The sequence below is a fragment of the Sminthopsis crassicaudata genome, chromosome 2 (genome assembly GCF_048593235.1).
Source record: "Sminthopsis crassicaudata isolate SCR6 chromosome 2, ASM4859323v1, whole genome shotgun sequence".
NCBI classification, from domain to species: domain Eukaryota; kingdom Metazoa; phylum Chordata; class Mammalia; order Dasyuromorphia; family Dasyuridae; genus Sminthopsis; species Sminthopsis crassicaudata.
The window spans coordinates 653,797,152-653,819,067 of NC_133618.1; the positions used below are offsets into that span (position 1 = coordinate 653,797,152).

Sequence of the window (21,916 nt, forward strand, 5' to 3'; positions counted from 1 at the left end):
AAGAGCCTTTTCTCCACAATAAACACAAACTCCAGGGTTAAATAGATTTCAGAGAAACTAAATTATGATATGATAGAAACTTACATTGGGGCTAAAGAAAGACTTAGGCATTCTCTCAGAAATTAGGAAGAGCAAAAGAAACTAGGAAACTCCAGCTTTGGAGCCAGATACTTAGAAGGCATCAGTAGGTAAACACATTGCCTTCCTGATTCTCTTATTTTCCACCCTTGTTTTGCTCAGATCAATCAAATGATTTTATTATTCAATTACTTTCTATTTATGGCAATCACTGTGTTAATCACTAAGGATAAAAAGAGGATGAATGAATCAACCCTATTTGCTAGGAGTTTCAAATAAGGGTGGAGAGGAAGGCAGGGAATAGCAATAGTATGTAAGCATATGCAGAATAAATATAAAGAGAATAAATACAAAGTACTTAAACACAAGGTAGCTGGAAAGAAGGGCACTAGCAGCTAGAGCAGGTGGCTTCAGGAAAAGCTTAATGTAGATGGTGATGCTTTAGCTGTATCTTGAACCAAATAAATAAATAAACAAACGAATGAATGAATGAATGAAGAGAAAATGCATTCCAGGCCAATATAAAGTCATGAAGAAGGAAACAGAATGTTGTGTATGAGGAACATAAAAATCTTGTTTTTACTAGATCACAGAAAGTGGGAGAGGGAATAATATATAGTGACCATGGAAAGATAGAAAGTTTAGATAATTAAGCTTATTATGGATTTCAAAAGCTATCAATTTTTTCAGAAGGGAGGAGATAGTGAGAATTACCTTGAAAGTGGATTGCTTTAGGAACAGTGTGGAGGGTGGATTAAAGTAAGGCAAGCCAAAGAACATTTGAAAAGAAACACATCATTCTCCTTATTCTCCTTCTTCCTCTTATAACTCATTCTATTTCCATATCCTTTTTGTCACTCCTAAATATGAATATTCCCTCCTTCAGAAAAGGTATAAATCTTATTTTTTACAACAAATAGTAATAATAATTTATAACAACTTATTCTTATTAATTATTATGAAACATATGATATAGATTATTTTGAGTCTTAAAGCCTATTAAAATAAAAAGGTGCTATGATTATTATTATCCCCACTTTATGGATAAAGAAATTAAACTATCTCATTGAACTTAAGTGACTTGACCATAGTTACCAGTTAGTAAATATTGAAGAATCTATTCAAAACTTGACTCAAACACTATCTCCTTGCTCTTTAATCAGTCACATGACTTGAAAGAGATAATCTAAGTTTTCTATATTTTTGGTCATTTTCTCATCTACTGAAAAAAAAAAAAAAAGATATTGTGTCTTGGGTTCTACTCCTACTCAGGGAACCTCTAAGTGTTTGATAAATCTAAGAATAAGAACTTCTTGGGAGAAAGATTCTCTACTTGACAGGCATTGCTACAAAAATAAATTGACATAAATTAGAGTTAGGGCAGTTTCTTATACTATGTATCGTAACAAACTGCAAATGAATATATAATATAAATTCAAAAGGTTACATGAAAATATAATAGAAGAGAATATAAATCAATATCTTTCACAATGACAATTTAGGGGATAATTCTTGATTAAAGAATGATAATGGTGATTATAGAAGACATAATTTTTATCATATAATCAAAAAGCTGAAAAACTTCATATGAATTAAAGCAATATAGACAAAGAGAGAAGACTAAATGACAAAAAATATTTGGATCAAATACCATTGATAAAATTGGTATTTAATATACAGGAAATCCAGACAAAATATTTAATATCAAGAGGTATTCATTAATAGATAATTTGATTCATATTAAAAACTATGAAGTTATTTTTTGAATTTCAAACTATTAACATCCATAAGAAAATATCCAAATTACTAACAATAAGGGAAATTCAAGTTAAAACAACTTTGACATTTTGCCTCACACTCTGCAATTTGAACACAATGACAAAAACAGGAAATAGAGTTTGAAGGATTGTGAAAAAGCACTTTAATGCAAAGCTAGTGGCATTGAGAATTGGTCCAACTGTTCTGGATTATTTATCTATCCATATCCATATCCATATCCATATACATAAATATATATAAAATACATATAATATATACACATATTATGTATATATAATATGCACGTAAATATAAATAAATTATATATGTATATATACATACACATATACATATTCTATCAAAGCAATTTTTGTGGAAACACAAAATAGAAACAAAAAGAACTGTGTGTTTGTGTCTGTCTGTATATGTGTATATAAATTCCATTGAAGCACTTTTTGTGGAAACAAGAAGTAGAAACAAAAGGAACAACCAGCATTTGGGAAGTGATTGAACAATATGTTGTAGATGTATATAATAGAATATTGTGTAGTAAAAAATGATGAATATGAAAAATTCATAAAAAACAGGAAAACTTTTATATAAATGAAATAAACAGAAATAGAATAATTTACATCATTACTGCATCAATATAAATAAAAGAATCATTCAAAGGAAGTCTAACTCTGAATAACTGAAAAAAATTAATAATAGTTTTGGCAGAAAAAATGGAATATGACATGCTTTCCTCATAGGGACAGTTTGGTGAAAAGAATAATAGGTGGAGCAGAGGGTTTAGAGTCAGGAAGATCAAATCCTCCTTTAGACACATATTAGCTGTGTGAACCTAACCAAATCACTTAACTTTTATCTACATTTTTATCATCTACAAAATGGATATAATAATAATAATAATAATAATAATAATAATAATAATTAATGTTTTAAGATTACTTTGAGGTTCAAACAAATTAAAATATATAAAGCACTTTGAAAACCTTAAAGAACTATAGAAATTATTATTATTATTATTTTTTTTTTTTGACAGAGAAACCGGGCATTACTTGGGCAAAATGTGATACATTGTTAGACATGGTCAATATTTCCTTTAATTTTATTAACCATTTTTCATATATGTGTGTGTGTGTATATATATAAATATATATATATTTCAGCTCAGTTGGAGCCTGGTAGGATTTTGGTATCTAAGAATGACAGTTACATCAAAAAAGCAATTAGCTTAAATAAATTAAATATATATAATATATATGTGTGTGTGTATCTGTGTGTCTGTGTGTAAACTATTGTAAAAGAGGGTTGATTACACTAAATTATCCCTAAAAATCCTAGTTCAAAGTTTCTGTGAAGATATTGAAATTCATTTCAATCCTTTAACTTATTGTGAGCCATCAAAATCATACTCTCCCTCCAACTGCCTCCTTAAGTTGTTGTGTTTGAGGGAACACCAGAATAAAGGTAATTCAGTCATCCAATTGGTTAATTTTAGACCAATTTAAAGGGAGAAGGCTTCAAGGCACTTCAATTAAACAAAAAGATATTTACTAAATGTTCCAAGTGGAAAAAAAAAAAAGGAGAAGGAAGAGGAAGAGAACAAGAAAAAGAAAAAGGAGGAGGAGAAAGAAGAGAATAAGAAGTAGAAGGAAGAGGAACAGAAGAACAAGAACAATAAGAACAAAAAGAAGGAGGAGGAAGACAAGGAGAAGGAGAAAAAGGGAAAGAGAAGAAGGGAAAGTAGAAAGAGGAGACACAGAAGGAGGAAGGGAAGAAAAGAAGAATGGGAAGAAGCAAGAGAAAGAAGTAAAAGAAGCAGAAGCAGGAGCAGGAGGAGGAGGAGGAGAATGAGGATAAGGAGAAGGAAGAGAAAAAATTAGTTGGCATGGCCCCTGACATCAGAGAGCTTCTATTCTATGCGGGAAATTGTTACAAATACCGAAGAGAATAGTACATGGCACATATAACTAAGTGCTAGACTGTAATAAAGGCCACAATTGCTATTGGAGTTCAGAGATACTCACCTAAAACCATTTCTCCTTCACCATAAGCTTATAAAATTATTTAAAAACAAACATACAAACAAAATTTAATGGAACTAGACAAAGATGGGAAAAAGGAAAATCTTACCAATGCAGATCCACAAATCTTTAATTTTGTAAATGACTCCAAGAAAGCTTTCTGAGGTTGAGGAAGATTCTGGGATTTGTCCAATTTCACGGTACTAGAGAAGGTCATTGGTGGGATTTGAACCATTTTCTTTCTAATCTCAAAACAGTACTCTACTGTACCACATTGCCTATACAAATAAAACTTATTATAGAATTTTTCTTAGTTTTATTCAGTTTGAGGAAGTAGAATCACTGGTTCTTATCCGTGGCAAATGTTTAACCCACTGGGAACATTAATAATTTAATAGCAATTTATAAAATCAAATATTCAGCCCACAGGTTAACAGGAGCTCTAGAGAAGCACTGTTTTCCTAACCCGCTACCCCAGGAGCCCCAGAACATTACCTGTATCTCTTGTAGTCATCTTCATCCTTTTCCAAGCTGACCAGCTCATTGGGACAAGCCATATTGCCTAGCAGGCTGAGATATTCCAGGGCAGGCGTCGCTTTGGCCAAATGGTCCAGCAGCCCCTCCAAGTCTGTGATGTGTCAAAGAATTAAGGATATTGGCCCAAAAAGGAGAAAGTCACAATTTGCTGTGCCTACCTCAATGATCATTTACAACAGGAAAGTGTCAGAATTCACCATGAACATGACCATGAAATTAGATGTCAGAGGTATAACCCAACAAAACGAATGGAGCTTTGCTTCATGGTACCATCATTTCTCCCTGTTGTCAGTGCCATATCTGTTCCTCTCTCATACAAAAACATGGTGCAATAATACCCAATCCCTACTTCCAGGGTCTTCCCTCACTGCTGCACCCCACTTCTAGGCCTATATTCCCTTCCTCAAATCCCATGGAAAGGTAGGAATCAGTCTCTTCTCTCATGGTGATAACATCCATCTCTCCCCACCCAATTTTTTTTTCCACTCAAGTAAAGTAATTCTCTAATAATCAAGCAATATGACATACAATGAAATGTTTTTTTCTTAAGTTCTGATGGTCTCCACAGGATGGGTATGACTGGCAGAAATAGAGTATAGACTGCAAATAAATAAAAGAAAAATGCAGAGACGCAAAGAGATGCAAAGAGTGCCAATGGGATCAAGCCATGTTTAGTCACTGGGAACTTTCTTTATATCTCCATATCTACTTTATATTAAGTGCTGGAAAGCACCATTTTCACCTATAAATCTAACATTGTAAGGAACAGAATATCACAAGATAGAAAAAGGGGAAAGAAAGGAGAGGAAGAAAATAGAAAAATAGAAAAGTAGGGAGGGAGGGAGCAATTATCACCAATAATCACTACATGGCCCCTTTAATCTATCTATCTATTTCTCTCTCTCTCTCTCTCTCTCTCTCTCTCTCTCTCTCTCTCTCTCTCTCTCTCTCTCTTTCTCTCTCTCTCTCTCTCTCTCTCTCTCTCTCTGTATATATATATATATATGTGTGTGTGTGTGTGTGCATACACATGCATACATATGCACAGATGTACACTCTATTTCCATCCTTTCTCTCTATTCATACCTCACACCTTACCTTACCTTAAGCCTTCATCATCTCCCACCTTGATCAATGCAACAGTCTCCCAATTGAACTCTGGCTTTCCACTTTCTTCTCTGATTCATCTATCCATCCATCCACCTGCAAAACTAATCTTCCTAAAGTGCAAGTCAATGACATCATTTCCCTGACTATAGGATAAAATAAAATTTTCTTAGATTGGTATGTAAAGACCTGTGCAATCTGACTGCAGCCTATTTTTAAAGATTTATCTCATCGATCTCCCTGTTACATGGTTTATATTCCAGATATACTGGTCTAGTCTACTTACTGTACTCTGACCTCAGTATTCCATTATCTTCAATGCCTAGAATATACTCCTTTCTCATTTCACACCAAAATCATAATTCTTTCAAGGTCTAGCAGCATTCTCTATAGAAGGCCTTTCTTCATTCCTCTAGATTAGTGTTCTCTTCTTCCTCAGTTCTTTTCATATTTAATTATATGTTTACATGCTGTTTTACCCTGTAGGATATAAGCTTCTTGAGAATGGGGACTTTCTAAACCTCATTTTTGTCTTTTTATTTTCAGAGAATGATATATCATGGGACTTAATAAATGTTTATAAAACAAAATTTAATTGATAATATAAATAAGGACAGATATAGAAATTTAGGATGTGGCCTTTCAGAAAGCTGAGACTTAAAAAGTATAGCTAATGACATCACTGAGTTAGAGAAACTGTTTAATAATTTTAAACAGAAGTTCAAACACCAGACATACTTCAAGAATCCTATTAGCATTGTTAAGAAATGAAGTAAACATGCCAAGTGTTCTGCTTTGTTTTCCCCTTGACCTGAAGCACAGACCGTGCATCTTTGCTCTTTTGCCTTACCACTCATGAGTTCTATTTACTTTGTCATTTTAAAAGCAATCAAAATTTATGGCCAGGGCCATTCACTCTTCTACTAACATTAGGCGTCATAGTCCTTCCTCTCTTCATGAAGTCCTCTCAAAGCACCCCTTGGTTATAAGATATCTCCTGGACAAGTCCTCCAACTGAGTTCTCAGAATCTGTTCTGTCTGGCTCACTTCTCAACTGCCAAGAATAGTTGTCTCTTGAATGTTTGAATGGCTCTTTTCTAGGCTGCCAGGGGTTCTTCTCTTCAAAGCTGCTTCCATATTCAAGTGACTACTTCTCTGTGTCTATGTCTGGACAGTGGTTGGTTTTATTACTTCAAGGATGCCTTGAATTCTCTCACTGTTAGACAGAATATCTCATTCTGGGCAAGTAGATGTACGTCATGATACCATGGCCAATGGGGAAAGGGAGAATTCTCTTTTGTCTCCCAATCCCCAAGGATTCCCTCTCAAGAGCTAAGTTCTTCATTTGATTACTGGCAGACCTGCTTTGAACTGTTTCCAAGCCCTTGTTTTTTAAATCCTTCAAGCATGTGTTCAATTTTTGATTTTTCAATAATATGATTCCATTTGACTTAATCAATGAAAGTTGATGAGTTTTGATCCCTTATTAATACTAAAACCTCATCACCTATAATTATATCCTATGCCCACATCAACCTAGGGGAAGGCAAGGGTTCATTATCATTTTACAGATATAGAAATTGAGGCCCAGAGAAATTAGGTAATTGGCCCAAGATCACAAAAAACAAGTCACACAGTGGCAATTGGAATGAGATTTTCCAGCTTCCTATTGCAGGTCACATTTATTATATAACAAACCCAAAATATACAGAAAATTTTGATATTACTCTAGGCACACTTCCAATACAATGCAGAATATTTTAAAAATCTCAATGTATAATGAAGTAAGAAATTATGTTGTCTGTTATATAGGTACTAGAAATGTGATATAATGGGACTAAACGTTCCTAGGTAACTCATTGAAATTAAATTACCTCCAAGTTCCTTTTCAGGATCTATTTTATATGAGGCTGTACATAAAGAAAAAAGAAAGAAAATCAGTCAAGTTCTCAGTCTAGGAGAATAATTAGCAAAATTATGATAGTGTAGCTCTAATCTTCAACTTCAAAGGCTAAGAGTTCATTTAAATTGTGCAATATGACATTAATGGAAGTTTTCCATGTGAAAGTAGTGACTAAGTTTGGGGACAGATGAGAAGGAAATGTTATACATCCATATATGTATATGTGTACACACATACACACACACACACACACATATATATATCTATGTGTGTATGTATGTATATATATATATATATATATATATATGAATGTACATATACATATTTGATTACGAAGTACATACTATTTATAATAGATCAAGTATACATACTACTTTCACTAGTAAAGCCATGTCTTGGCTTGATAGGACCTGGTAGAACCTATAAATTAAATTGAATATTTTACTCCAGCATCATAAGTCCCTCTATTCCAGGAAGATAGGAAAATACACACTATATCTCAAGGAAGTAGATTTTAAAGGATTCAGAAAGGTATTTAGGATCCCATTCACTACTATAGAAAATGTCAGCCCAGGAGAAATGGATGGTATTGACAAAAGAAATTCTGAAGATATAAAGAAAAACAATTTCAATGAGAAAGAAAATGGATGATTATCTAGAAACCAATATTGATATATAGAGAGCTCTCCAAACAACTTAAATTTTAAGAAAACATGTATAGAAGGTGGAAATAAAGACAACATATTCATTTTTTTAAGGAGTCACTATTTTCTGTGAAATGTCAGGAATTCTAAAGTTCAAAAAACTCAGACTGATGAAGAAAGCTAAGACTAATAATAAAATAATTTTTAGCTATATTGAAGAAAAGGAAAACACCAAAGAAAGCATAGAGCCACTGATGGGATATATGGACTATAGAAAGAGAGAGTTAAGTATAAAGCTTTTTTTGGTTTGTTTGTTTTTTTTTTTTTTTGGGGGGGGGGTTGCTTCTATTTTCTCTGCCAAGGACATAGTCTTTAGATGGAAGGAAGAAAAGAGTAAGTATATGGGCACTGATAGCCAAGATAAATAAGAAGATCAAAAAAGTACAACTAGCTTTCCTTGATTTCAAGTGACTTAGCTAAAATAAACTACAACTTAAAAGAAATGATTGATATGATTTCTGAGCCACTGTTAATGATCTTTGAAAAATCATGAAGATTTATTTGTAACTTCTCTGTGCCTTAATATATGGTTTATTATTGTAAAAATGACATGTGGTGCTGAGTTACATGTATATTCTTTAGTGGTCCCATCCAGAAAAAAACATTAATCTTTTAGATCTGATTTCTCCAGATTTTCTTCTTTTGTTTATCTTTCTCTTAAATCTGTCCAATGCTGGGAAAAGACCACTAAAATGTGCTAATATTGGTGTGTTGTTATATTTTTGGCAATTTAATCATTTTTTCCTTCACTAATTTAGTTAATAACTCTCACATCATGCATATTGGTTCATTGTCATTTCTTTGGTGTGTGTGTGTGTGTGTGTGTGTGTGTGTGTGTGTGTCTGTGTTGTGTGTTTTACTGATACTATGGATCTTTCCTCTTTTGACAATAATATGATTGAAACTACTACTTCTTTTTTTTTAAATTACATAAAGAAAAATATTTTAACCTCTCATTTTAATTCTACATAATTTTGTTTCTTTTAGATATATTTCTTATAAACAAAAGATTGCAATGTTTTGCTTTCTTATCTATTCTGTTATTCTCTTTTGTTTTATTAGATTATTTTGTCCATTCACATTTAAAGTTATCAAATTAGATTTTTGTTTTGAACTCCCTCCTATTTTCTTTCTCTAATAGTGTTTTTATATATTATTCCTTCCTTTCCTTTTACGTCATTATTTTGTCCACATAGTTATTTTTCTTATTAATTTATTTAATTTTTACAAAAAAATTATGCATAGGTAATTTTCCAGTATTGACAATTGCAAAACCTTTTTGTTTCAACTTTTCCCCTCCTTCCCTCCATCCCTTCCCCCAGATGGCAGGTTGACCAATGCATGTTAAATATGTTAAAGTGTAAGTTAAATACAATATATGTGTACATGCCCAAACAGTATTTTTCTTTAAAATTCTTTATGCAACCCTATTCCTACAGGCTGTTCTCTCTTCCCTCTCAGCCATTTTTAAAAGTTTTCCCTGAGGATTTTGTTTTAAATACTGATTTATTTTCCTTTTCCTCATTTATACATTTATTTCTTTCTCCTTTATCCCATACTATTCCCTTTCCTTTCTTCCCATCAACTTCTTTTGCTTGTAATTGTTCTCCACCTTTTCCTAAGGACACTTTTATTTTCTTTGTTTTCTTTTTAATTGTTTAACTCTTTGTTTACTAGTAAAAGCCTGGCTGGCTATGAAAGGTGAGTGCACCGTTATAGTTTTAGGCATGTGAACTCAAAAATTACCATTGTGGGGTATTCAAGTTTCAAGTGTAAGTTGATATCCTAGAAAATATCCTAAAGAAGACACATGTTCACATGTAGATGTTTGCATATGTTTTGTCATTGTACTGCTATAGGGAACTCCTAGAATAAAAATTCCCTCCAGCGATGTAGATCAACAAGTTGACTCTAATTAGCAGACTTGGACAATTGCCTTGGACATCATGTGATGTGCCCGTGATCTCATAGGTATTTTGTGTCAAAGACAAGACTTAAATTAAGGTATTCTGACTCCAACAACAGCCTCTAACCATTGTACTACAATGCTATACATTTATTCATTACATTGTGAGCTCCTTGAGGACAGATGCTATCTTTTGCCCCCAGTGTTTAGCATAGTACCAGACACATAATACCTATACTTATAAATGTTTATTGACCGATCTGTGCATTACCTAATTTGTATTTATGAACTGCAAGGATTTACTTGCTTAATTTCCCTGTAAGTTTCACATTGGAAAGAATATAACAAACTGATATTATATGGGAAAAATTTGGCACTATTATCATGACAGTCTATTCTCATCATAATTGGGAACTATCATATGTGTATTATCATAGTCCAGTGTTCAATACATTTTAAGAGGAAATGGTCATTAAGAGCACTACATAATATAGTTTCAAGAGGAGATTCTGGGTTTGTCCAAATATAGATAACAGAAATATATGCTTGAAGTGACACAATTTTTAAAATTCTTGGGGATCCAGATTTAAGACATTTCAAAAAGGGGAAGATTCTAAAAATGCAGAAAAACATAACACATGTTACACCCCCCCCAAGGAACTAAGAAGATATTCATTCCTACTATCAATTTTTTTCTCCTTTCAATTAAGAAAAAGGTCCACATGTTTATGAAGGGTATCCTTGATGAATATATGTATGTGTATATATATATATATATATATGTGTGTGTGTATATATATATATATACACATATATGTGTGTATGTATATATATATATATATATATATATATATATATATATATACACACACACACACACACACACACACACACACACACACACATATATATATATATATATATGTAAAGGGAACAGGGACCGCTAGAAAGCACAGTGACCCTGGAGTCAGGAGGATCTGAGTTCAAATCCGTTCTTAGACATTTAAACTTATTAGCTGTGTGACCCTGGGGCAAGTCACAATCCCAACTGCCTCTCAAAAAAAAATTTTTTTTAAACTATGAAAAGGGAACAGACAAGTTCTTGTTCTCTATGGCAGATTATGTCACACCGATGACACAATAGAATAGAGAATATGGTTCTACTATATTAATTGTTTATGGAATGTTTATGCATTTGACTGTTAGAGCCAATTATAGCCTCATGCATATATTAAGATCAGCATGGTATAGAGGAAAAAGAACTAACTCTGGATCACTGACTTCCCTGATTCATGTAATTAATATGAGTTTGGATAAGTCCTTTAAATTTTTCAAGTCTTAGTTTCATCTATAAAATTAGGAAGTTTCATCTATAAAATAAATATAGGCTAAATGATCCCTCACATCTAACTCCACATCAGTATCCCATATGCTTCTGTGATCATAAAAGATTCCTTGACAGTTATAAGTACAGCTTTATTGTTTTACTAATTTCATGATTTTCAGTATCAAACAAGGCATGAAGCAAGAAACCTAATACTCACCATTGGTATTCACCAGTGTCATGGAGAATAATGAACATAAATTCCAAAATAGAAGAGATATATCCTAGAGAAGGTGAGATGTTCATTTTTCAGGATTAACTGGAAAAAAAGGTCTACTTCAAAAAATTCCATATTGATTCACAAATCATTCTATTAATCCACACAGGAAAAACAAATGGATGAATCGTGACTCTTCCCAAATTATAACATGCAATTTGTAAGGGCCCTTTAAATGGGCTGCGCCACAGCGCATCATTGAGGCCCGGAAGTAATTTCTGTGGATATTAGGACTGCCTTGTAGGTGGGATCCTGTCCATTTTGAGATAGCTTCTTAATGGGTGACTCTCTCGCTGATTGGCTGTGTGTGTGACCTCACAGGCCCTATGTAAGCCCACTGCAGGCAGCAGTCTCTCTCTTTAACCTGGCGCTCTTCACCCTGGCTTCCTAGCTTGGGTGGCCTAGCCGAGATGGATAGCCAAAAGAGGTAAGGATTTTGGTAGTGAACACGTGGGTCTTCTGAGCAGGTGTTCACTCGGGAACCAACAAGTCAGGGCATCAAGTCAGGGAATTATGTGAGTAGGTATAATAAAGGCTTTTAAGATTACACGTGGCTGTTCTTGAGTGCGCTACCGGTTATTAAGCTATAGATTCAAGAGATCGTGGCCAGAGACCTTTGAAGGCCTCAGAGGAGGCGAGCCGGGTAGAGTTCACACTGCAGAGGACAGTGGTCAAAGGTACTCTGGTGGGTCTAGGACAGACTAGTAATTGTAACTGCCAGGGAGAGCACGTTTACACAATTGAATAGAAAACTGTCTGGTTACATATCTTATACAGGCATTTTGGATGAATAAACAAGTTCCAAATTTTAATAGAAAAATAGGAAATAATTGTGTAGCATTTTCAGTTATCATATAGTGCTCATAGTGAATCATAGAACACCACAATCTCAGAAGAATAAAAATTCCAATCATCCTAAGGGCAATGCTCAGAAGCACGGTAGATTAAAGTGGCTGTAACAATTCAATTTAATAAATATTTAATGAACACACCTACTATGTGCTAAGTGCCTGGGATACAATGATTGACTTGCAAGCAAAGTATAATATAAACAACTTAATCAAAGAAGAGCATCCTGGAAGGAGCACTGCATTCAAAAATAAGAGGCCCAGGGTTAAAATCCCATCATATTCACCATGGTTTTAAATCATTCACCCAGTTTGGGCTCTCCTCTTCATTCATTAAAAAAAAAAAAAAAAAAATTAAAAAATGGTTAAGTTAGATCAACTTTAAGGATCCTTCTGACTGTAAATCTGTTCTCCTAAGAGAAAGCTTATAACATGGTGAACATTGCTGTATTTATACCTATGAAATATTAAGAGACCTGGAAGCAGATCTGCATTCTGGTCAGATCCTCTGTGAACATTTTTATAGGGCATGGATGAGAGATACAAAGTATAAGAAATACATGGATACATGGGGCAAGGAATATTCATATTGAAGAGATCTTGGATCCATAATGAACATTGTTGCATTTGTATTTATGAAATATCAAAAGACTTGGAAGGAGATCTGCATTCTGGGCAGGTCTTCCATGAACATTGTTACAAGGCATGGATGAGAGATACAGAGTATAAGAAAGTATGGCTACATTGGGGCAAGGATTTTTCATATTGAGGAGATTTTGGATCCAAGAGTGTCTAAGAGTAGTCAATGACCTCAAAAACAGGTTAAATAAATATAAAAAGAACTAAAAATAAAAGCTAAAAACTGTGTTGGAAGAAGGAAGTACTGACAAGGACTAGCAACGAACTGGGATCTTGGAGCAAACCACTTCACCATCTCATGCCTCAGTTTCCTTTTTTGTAAAATGAAGAGAATGACTTAGATATTGCCCGTGTTTTGCTTTATTTCCGTTTTCCCCACATCGAAAGTAGTATGTTCTAAGGTCTTAAGGTGTAAATGATAAGCAGAGCCAGGGAGCGGTGGGTTTTCTGTCTTCCCGTCACTCTCTAGGTATCCGGACCACTTCCCCGGCTGGGACAGTGGTTATAAATGCTTTCATTTCACAGTAAAATCGTCCTCCATCAGCTCGAACTCTCAGACACCCCCAGAGAGACAGGACAGCTCCACCCCATCGGGGGCTCCTTCTCCTGCAAAGTGCCCTTCCTTGGTCAAGCAGCTCTCCAGCCTGCTCCCCACCCCCCTTCCTCATTCTGGGAAAACCCCGGGGAACCAAAGGGAGGGAAAAGTTAGCTCTGCGCCACTACCCAGCATGCACCACGAGAGGTCGCCCTGCCACACATTCCCTAAGCAAACATCCAGCTTCTTGCAAGCTCTGCAGTGTGACATTATTTTCTTTCTCTATTTTTATCTATTAAAAAGATTTCTTCACAGCCATAACTTAGATCCCCCACACTAAAATGGAGCAACAGGAAGATATAATGGTGCATTTCATTTATGAATGACCTATAATAAATTACTCTGAAGTGTCCCGAGTGCCAAGAGACAGAACGCTTTGTCTGCCCGTGGCCCGTATTTCACATACTTTAATTTAGCTGACACATAAAACCCATCTGACATTTAGAAGCCTTTTTTTTTTTTTGGGTGGTGGTGGGGGGTGGACGAGGGGTAGACAGTAGTGCAAAGGATATTTGGTTCTTGTTGAGCGTTAAGGTATGGAGCCTGGGTAACCCTGGCAACGCAAGGTCGTTTCCAAGAAGGTTGTTGTCCAAGATCAGCTCCTCCAGCCCCGTGAATGCGCTCAGTCCTTCCAGTGACCTGCAGTGACAAAGGCACCAGGAAAAATGATCCGCCACTAAATCAGAGAGGCCATTATGAGCCGAAATAAATATTTTAACCTTCCCTTTCAGGACTGGGAATAGTTTGGGCTTGGTGCCTGTCAGGCGAGTGAATGACAAGAATTAGTAGAGGGAGTGGGGGAGCAGGGGGGGCCCCCTCTGGCACCTCACCACATCCTTCACGCATTGCCAGCATGAAGGATGAGGGTCACTTAGTGAGTAGCCAGAATCCCAAACAAAGGCCTTCAGATACGGCCTGCAGGATAAATTTGTCAATGTCTTGTGCCTTCAGGCACCCAGCCTCGGCTGACCCTAACCTCCATTCCCAAGATAAATAACTCTGTCACAGTTCACCTTCATTCCCTGGACACAAATTTAAGTTGTCATCCATCATTCCTGCCCAGAAATATCATACCCCTCTAACAATAATAAATACAACTTCAGCTATCATTGCAGAGCAGTTCCCCTCCGTACAATCATAGGAAATGGTAGGGAGGGCTCCCCTTCACCTTCTTTTTACTCCCTCTCCCCCAACCCCTTTTGCCTCTCCTTCTGTTGTGTTTTTGTTTTAATCATCACTTCATTTGCTCTGGCCCAGTATCTTGCTTTGGATGCCAGGGCCCTGCAGGATTGCAGAATCACTCCAGCCTAAGATGCTAGGGGTAGGAATGGGAAGTGGAGGGATATTGAGGAGGGGAGGTAGGGGTGAAACTCTTTAAAGTGAGTGGTCTTTCCTGGTGTCAGCTGGAGTTTCAATTAATAGGAAGCAGATTTCTCTCTCTCTAAAAAAAGTTCAGAACCCCAAAATGTGGCTCTTGAAGTTGTAAATAAACAAAACTGTAAAAACAAAAAACATCTGTGGGAATTATCAGCCAGTTCAGAAAACCAAATCAGAAAGGGAATAAGCTCTTACACAAAGAGTTGAAAGTGAACTCTTAATTTCCATGGTTTAGATGGGGATAGATATTGGGGGGGAGGTGCTGCTACATGTGTGCATGAGCACACACACACACACACACACACACACACATATTAATCAAAGAAGGCTGCCTGACATAGGGAGCTTACACACAGACCCATATTCACAGCTCATTCACCTACCAGACTTCTAGAGATATGCTGAGATTGCACAGCCTGACAGCTGATGCACTATGTGGACCAGAGGGAAGATTATCATTGTATCTCCTGGCTGTTTTATAAAATGTGATGAATAAGGCAGATGCAGTCTGTACTATTTAGTCATTTTCTGAGGTTGCTTATACTAAGGAGGTTTTCCTATGTGAACATACATGTGCCTTTTTTCAGAGGGTATTTCCCTATTTACAGATGAGGACCCTGGGCTAGAAACCCTACCAAAACCCAGAATGCAAGATTTCAAACAAGTTGTCTGGTAGTAATTAATACCCACAAAGTCCCCAGGGCTTACAGCATGCAGATATGCCCCCCTAATTGATGGTTGTTCAGTGGAAAGAGAGCAGACTATAGTTATGTAAGCTAGGTTTAGGTTGTGGCTCTCCTTACCTCAGTTTCCTCATCTGTAAAAATGAGAGATTTGATCCACTTTCCTCACCTGGGAAATGCCCCTAATAATTAAAGCCACTTTTTTATGGGACCTTTTGGGTTTCTTTTCTTCATCTCTAAAAGGAGGAAGTTAGACTAGACAATGTGAGAACTGCCTTTAATTCTCAGTCAATTATGCCACAGTAGCTTTTGCCCAGAATGCCAGTCCCTATGTCATTTACTCCCAGGTTCCTCACAATCAAAGATTGTATTGTTCCTTGTCTAGAAAGGGAAAATCAAAACTTGTAAAATGCTAGCCAGGGGAAGTTTCAGATCCTTGTAGGCCTGCTATTCTTGTTCTCTCATCCCTTTTTCCAATCAAATTCATCAGAATAGTCCAGGCTGGACCGAGCTGGGCTAGCCTCCCCCAGAAAACCTTGATCCAGTGCTCCCGTGGGTCCTGCTGGCTCTCTCCATCAGTGGTTAATAAGGGATAATCTCTGACGCTTACTTTTCAGCATCAGGCCTCTGCTGGCCAAGGGGAGTTCAGGCCACCTCCCTGTCAGCGCCACCAAGCCTTATGGGACGCTAATAAGTCCTTTGTGCAGAAACATCAGTGGTGCTCTGGTCACTGTCAGCGGCAAAATACACATTGTCCCTGAGTTATGTTATGCAAATATAATACTCTTATCATGAGAATCGGCAACTGGCAAGGAGATGAAAGCTGGACCCCAAAGTGCTGCAGGGGAGCATAAAACAAGATGACATAGCATGGAGAGGGACAAAGCCTCAAGAACACTAGAGGGAGTTGCCTGGTGAAACAGCCATTATCTCCCCAGAGCCCAGGCAGGAGAAGCACAATAGTGGCGAGGGTTTTCCGAGAAGGGTTGGGAAAATTGGACTCAAATCCCTTTACACCTGTCTGGTTTGGAGCTTTTTTGCCATGTAATGTTATTAGCTGCTCAGTTAAAAGGGAGCTGTGTTACACGGGGGGTTGCTTATTAATTGTTGTTTTCATGTCATCAGCGCAGTTCGAGCTTAGTGATTTAATCAGCTAAATTCCGAGCCTGGGGACTGGGGGCAGGGGAGGCAGGAGGAGGCAAGCAGGGGAAGGGGGGGCAGAGAGGGGAAGACAAGATTGTTGCAGCCTGAATGGAGCAGAGAGAGACAATTAACAAATTTAAGCAAGCCTGTGGGTCCTGGGAGGGAAAGAGGAAAGAAGATGCCTTGGAGGTCCCCTAGTCTGGTTTTGGTCTTTGGGGTTAATATCCCTTCATGTGATAGTTGGATTTGGAGATGAAAAAAAATATAGGAAAGAAATGCTTCAAGGTTACATTTCTATACACACATATGTATATACAGCAATACATACATCTATCTGTATGTATGTAGCACTATACACATATACTTGTATGTATGTAGAATTTCTCTAATGGTAGCTGAAGGACAGATGATAAAAATAAATATTATCCCCCCCCAAAAAAACCTTCTCAGCTGTCAGTGTTCTTGATGTCAAAATGCATACCACATAACCCACTGATGGTATTTTTAAAAGTACTTGCTGCTTTAAGAGATTGATGCTTTTTGATTTTTGCTTGGTCTAAAGTGAGAAAGAAATACATAAAGTCATGGATGGAGGGGGGGAAGGTACCTCTCTGTCTGGAATGATGGTGGGGAAAGCCCTAATCCTTCTTCTGGGGATGGCGGCTCGAGCTCATCACTGTGGTAGGGGGTCCAGCCCTCTGTGGTGGGGGTCTCCCACAATCACGAAATCAAAGCCAGCCTGTTCTTTTGCCAGTTGGAATGGAAAGGCCCAGCGGCAAGCAGGTAGCGCTGTTCTGGAAATCTAATAAATACGGCTGAGGTACTCGGGCAGGTTGCTTTCTTCCTCACTCTAAGGACACAAAAGCTGCCCATTATCTCATCCACAGGTACCATCTCGGTTACCTCGTCACAGGGCTCCAGCTTGGCTCCCACAGGAGCCCCAACTGCTACCAGGAGACTTCCACTGCGATTTCCAAAGTCACATCAGAATGACAAAAAACATCACAAGGCATTCAGCTCCAGCTGATTCAAACAGAGAGAACTTTTAAGTTTCCACTGTAATTAACCCTATCCTCGTTAAGATAATTATGATCAAGCTCCCTGTCACAGCTAATATCACAGCATCATTGCCTGTGGCTCACACTTTGCCCTCATTAGCTTACAAAAACAGAGACACTAAACAGACAACAGACTTCCTTGCAGAGAGGAGGCAAGCCAGCCGTGGAGCAGGCACCAGGGGACCATTTCTACTGCAAAGAGCAGGGAGATGACCATTTCTTGCCCATCTTGGTCCCCTCCATCAGCTGGGCTGACTTGCTACTCCCCCCCTAAATCTCCACTCCACAAGAGTGAAGGATATAGAAGGAGCTGATAGCCACCCTCTTTTGTGAGAGTTTTAAGGAAGGTGATGAGCAACTATGCTAAGCTTTCCATATGGGCCTTCTTCCATGCTCCCAGCCCCCTTGGGTCTACTTTGACTAGGAACACAGAGACCAGTCAGGCCTGGCTACCTCAGGGGGGAAAAAGCAGCAAAACTCAACCACCTCGTGGTTCCCTGGTTCTGAAACAACAAATCATCTCCTAAAAGGTCTTTTCTGGGAAGAATTTGACCTCTTGCCCAGAGTCAGCCAACAAAAACTGGCGCCATTTCTGTTTGTTTGCCATAAGCAGGGAGGAGGCAAGAAGGGACAGCTAGCTGCTACAAGTCAGGAAGGCAGGCTTCGGGTTTGTCCTGATCCTGATCTGTGTACAGACACCCGGAGCATCAAGTTAAAGGGAAAAGAGTCCATCCATACTGCCGGAAACAGGAAAAAATGCCCAGCAAAAGAAAACAAAAACATGCTATACTTTTTTAAATCTCAAGAAAGCCAGACACATAAAGGGAAGGAGACCATGCAGGTCTCTCTCCTCTCTGAACCTTTCTTGGAATACAAATCTCAGCCTTCCATCATTCCCCCACAGATTCTATTTTCCCAGCTAATGCTACTTTATATTTATTTAGGTGGCATATTGGGCTGAGGTCAAGGAAGATTTGAGTTCAAATCCAGTCTCAGTTCCTAGCTGTGTGACCCTAGGCAAGATAATCAGCCTCTGCTTTCTCAACTGTTTTCTCATCTGTAAAGTAGGGATAAGAATAGCACCCACATTCCAGGGTTGTAGTGAGGATAAAATAAAAGAATAACTCTTGATTGAAGACAATTCCAAAGAACTCATGATGAAACATGCTATCTGCCTCCAGAGAGAAAACTGATCCACTCTGATTGCAAATGGAAGCATGATTTTTTTTTTCATTTTGTTTTTGTTTTTGTTTTGAAACCTAGCTAATATGGAAATATGTTTTGAATACTTTCATGTATATAATTGACATATTGATATGCTTTTTGATAGATGAGAGAAGGTCTGGAGAATTTGGAGCTCAAAAAAAATTTTTAGTGAATGTTATAAATAAATAAATTTAGAAAATAAAATAATTATTGTAAAGAACAACTAATAGAGTGACCAGCTCATAATAGGGCACTATAAAATGTCAGATATTATCATTATTATATCTTTACAGTTTACAAAAGTATTTTTAAAATAATTGATAATAACAATTAACACTTTCTACTTAGAGCTTTACAGTTTACAGGTTTTATGATTCTATATATATTTGTCCCCTGGTTTTCAGAATCTCTAATTAAAGAAGACAGGGCTGGCCTTATCATAACTATTTTGTGGATGAAGAAAGTAAGACAAAATATTCCACTAAGTCTGCCTTCTCCAAGGTTATCAGTGACTTTTTAATATATGAATCTAATTGTTTTTTCTTAGTCTTCATCTTTTTTAGCCTCTTCACAGCCTGGAATGCTACAGATCACCTGCTTCTGACACTTTTTGTTCTTCAGGTTTTTATTACCCATTTCTTTTTTACCCTATAAGAGAGTAAGTTCCCTGAGAGCAAGGACCTCATCTAATTCCTCTTTGTAGCCTTCAGTGTAATTACTATCTACCACAGGACCTACTATATAAAAGCCTCTCAGTGGACATTTTGTGGTCACGAAGGAAACAGTGGCCCCAGGGAAACCTCTGAAAAGTAAAGAATGAATCAATGTCCTTGCTCAGATATTACTGACATAGATACATTATGTTCTCATAGATGAGCCAACTTATAGAAAGGTGCCTCTAAGAATTTTCCAAGAGAACTTACCCCATCTCAGGGTTTCCTTACTCTCCCTCTTACCCTCCAAAAAGAGCTGTGGCTCAGCATTACTGCACATCAAACACTATTCCTTAACATGGCCTTGGATCTCCATTGTAACAACATTGAAGCATTGTTTATTTAATGTATTCTAAAAAGACTCAGGATTTGTCTATGTAAAATGGGAATTCTAAATTATTATAAAAGCTTTCCATCTATCCAGACTAAATATCAGTCCTCTATCTGCTATTCTGTGCTGTATCACCACCAGGTTCATAGAATGATAAAATCTAAGATTTCAGAGGAGAGGACTCCTTGATTTTTATGGACGAGGAAACTAAGGCCATTAGAGTTTATGTTACTTGTCTGAAGATCACATATCTACCGAATCACAAAGCCTGAAGTAGAACTGGGGCCTGAAATATTCCTTGCTGACCCACCATCATTGTTTTTTAATGGTAACCCATATATACCTTGGTAGGTCCTTCATTTGAACAAATAGCTACATCTAAATTGAATAAAAATAGGCCAAACTAGATCATATTTTGGAAATTCTATTAATCTTTTTCATGATCCTAAGATATATGCTACCACAAAACTATCTTTTACCAACAGCATTCTCTTGATGATATTATATGTCTACAAATCATATGATATCACAATTTCAGAAGAATCAGAATTCCAAGTAACATCAAAGCTACAGTGCAAAGACATATGGTGGTCTGAGTAAGCTTCAGATTATTCATAATAATGACTTACTCTTGTTTATTGAATTGAATTATGATCAAGAAATAGCATAAAATAAATTTGACAGCCATGTAATATGAGTATACCAGGCTAATGTGCAATAAAGTAATACTCATATTAATATTAAAGTAAGAGTAATATTAAAAGTAATAGTGATAGTAATTGCTGCATTTTATATATACATGTTATGTATATATATATATAAGTATATATATATATAAATATATGTAGATAGATAGATAGATAGATAGATAGATAGATATGTCTACAAATAATATCTCACAGTTGGAATGGAAATAAATTATCTCACTTGCCTAGAATGTACACTTTTTCCCCACCTGTCTTCTCCAATCCTTAATCAAGACTTAATTCAGGCACCACCTCCAATGGAAAACCTCTCCCTTGCCTTGGCTCTTAAAATTACCTTGTATTTACTCATTTGCATACATGTTTTATCCTTAAGTAGATTATTCATTCCTTGAAGGAACAGATTATTTTCTTTGCATTTTGGCCTTGTATTTTATATCGCCTAGCTCAAATCTTTGGGCATAGGTGTTTGATAAATGTTGAATTACTTGAAAATAATGATAGCTAGCAGAAGCTTAATCTGTGCCTTTATTGGAGAGGGGGATGATGTATCTGCTTCTCAATTAGGATGAAAGTTTCCATAGGTCAAGGACCATGGTTTATACTTATGTTGCTATAGTTCACTGTGATAAGCATAAAAGAGGCATAGGGGGGAAAAAAAACTCTAAGTAGAACAGTTGGTAAATCCCACCATCAACACACAAATACAGGAGACTCAAACTCAATGTTAGTCAAACATTGATCTCTTTATACCTGAACTATATTGACTGAATCAGGGAAAGTACCTTAAGAAAGCACAATACCAAATAGAAAAAAAAAAAAAAAAAACAACTCTATCTCCTGCTGATGTCACTTCCCTGCTTATGAAACTTTAGTGGCTTCCAATTACTGCTAGGATCAAATATAAATGCCTCTGTTTGGCATTTAGAGCCCTTCACAATCTTTCTACATTCTACTTTTCCAACCTTATATATATAGTTCTGCCCTTTCCACAT

General features: G+C 36.6%; 1 protein-coding gene across 1 annotated transcript in view; it reads right to left on the bottom strand.

Moving 5' to 3' along the window:
* Positions 1-21,916, bottom strand: part of LRMDA (leucine rich melanocyte differentiation associated) — a 1,299,052-nt gene that overhangs the window by 580,363 nt on the left and 696,773 nt on the right. The window contains exons 3-4 of the mRNA XM_074296748.1: positions 14,219-14,345; positions 4,362-4,501 (exon numbers count right to left, since the gene is read on the bottom strand). Of these exons, the coding sequence (XP_074152849.1) occupies positions 4,362-4,501; positions 14,219-14,345 (267 nt within the window). The remainder of the gene's footprint in view (positions 1-4,361; positions 4,502-14,218; positions 14,346-21,916) is intronic.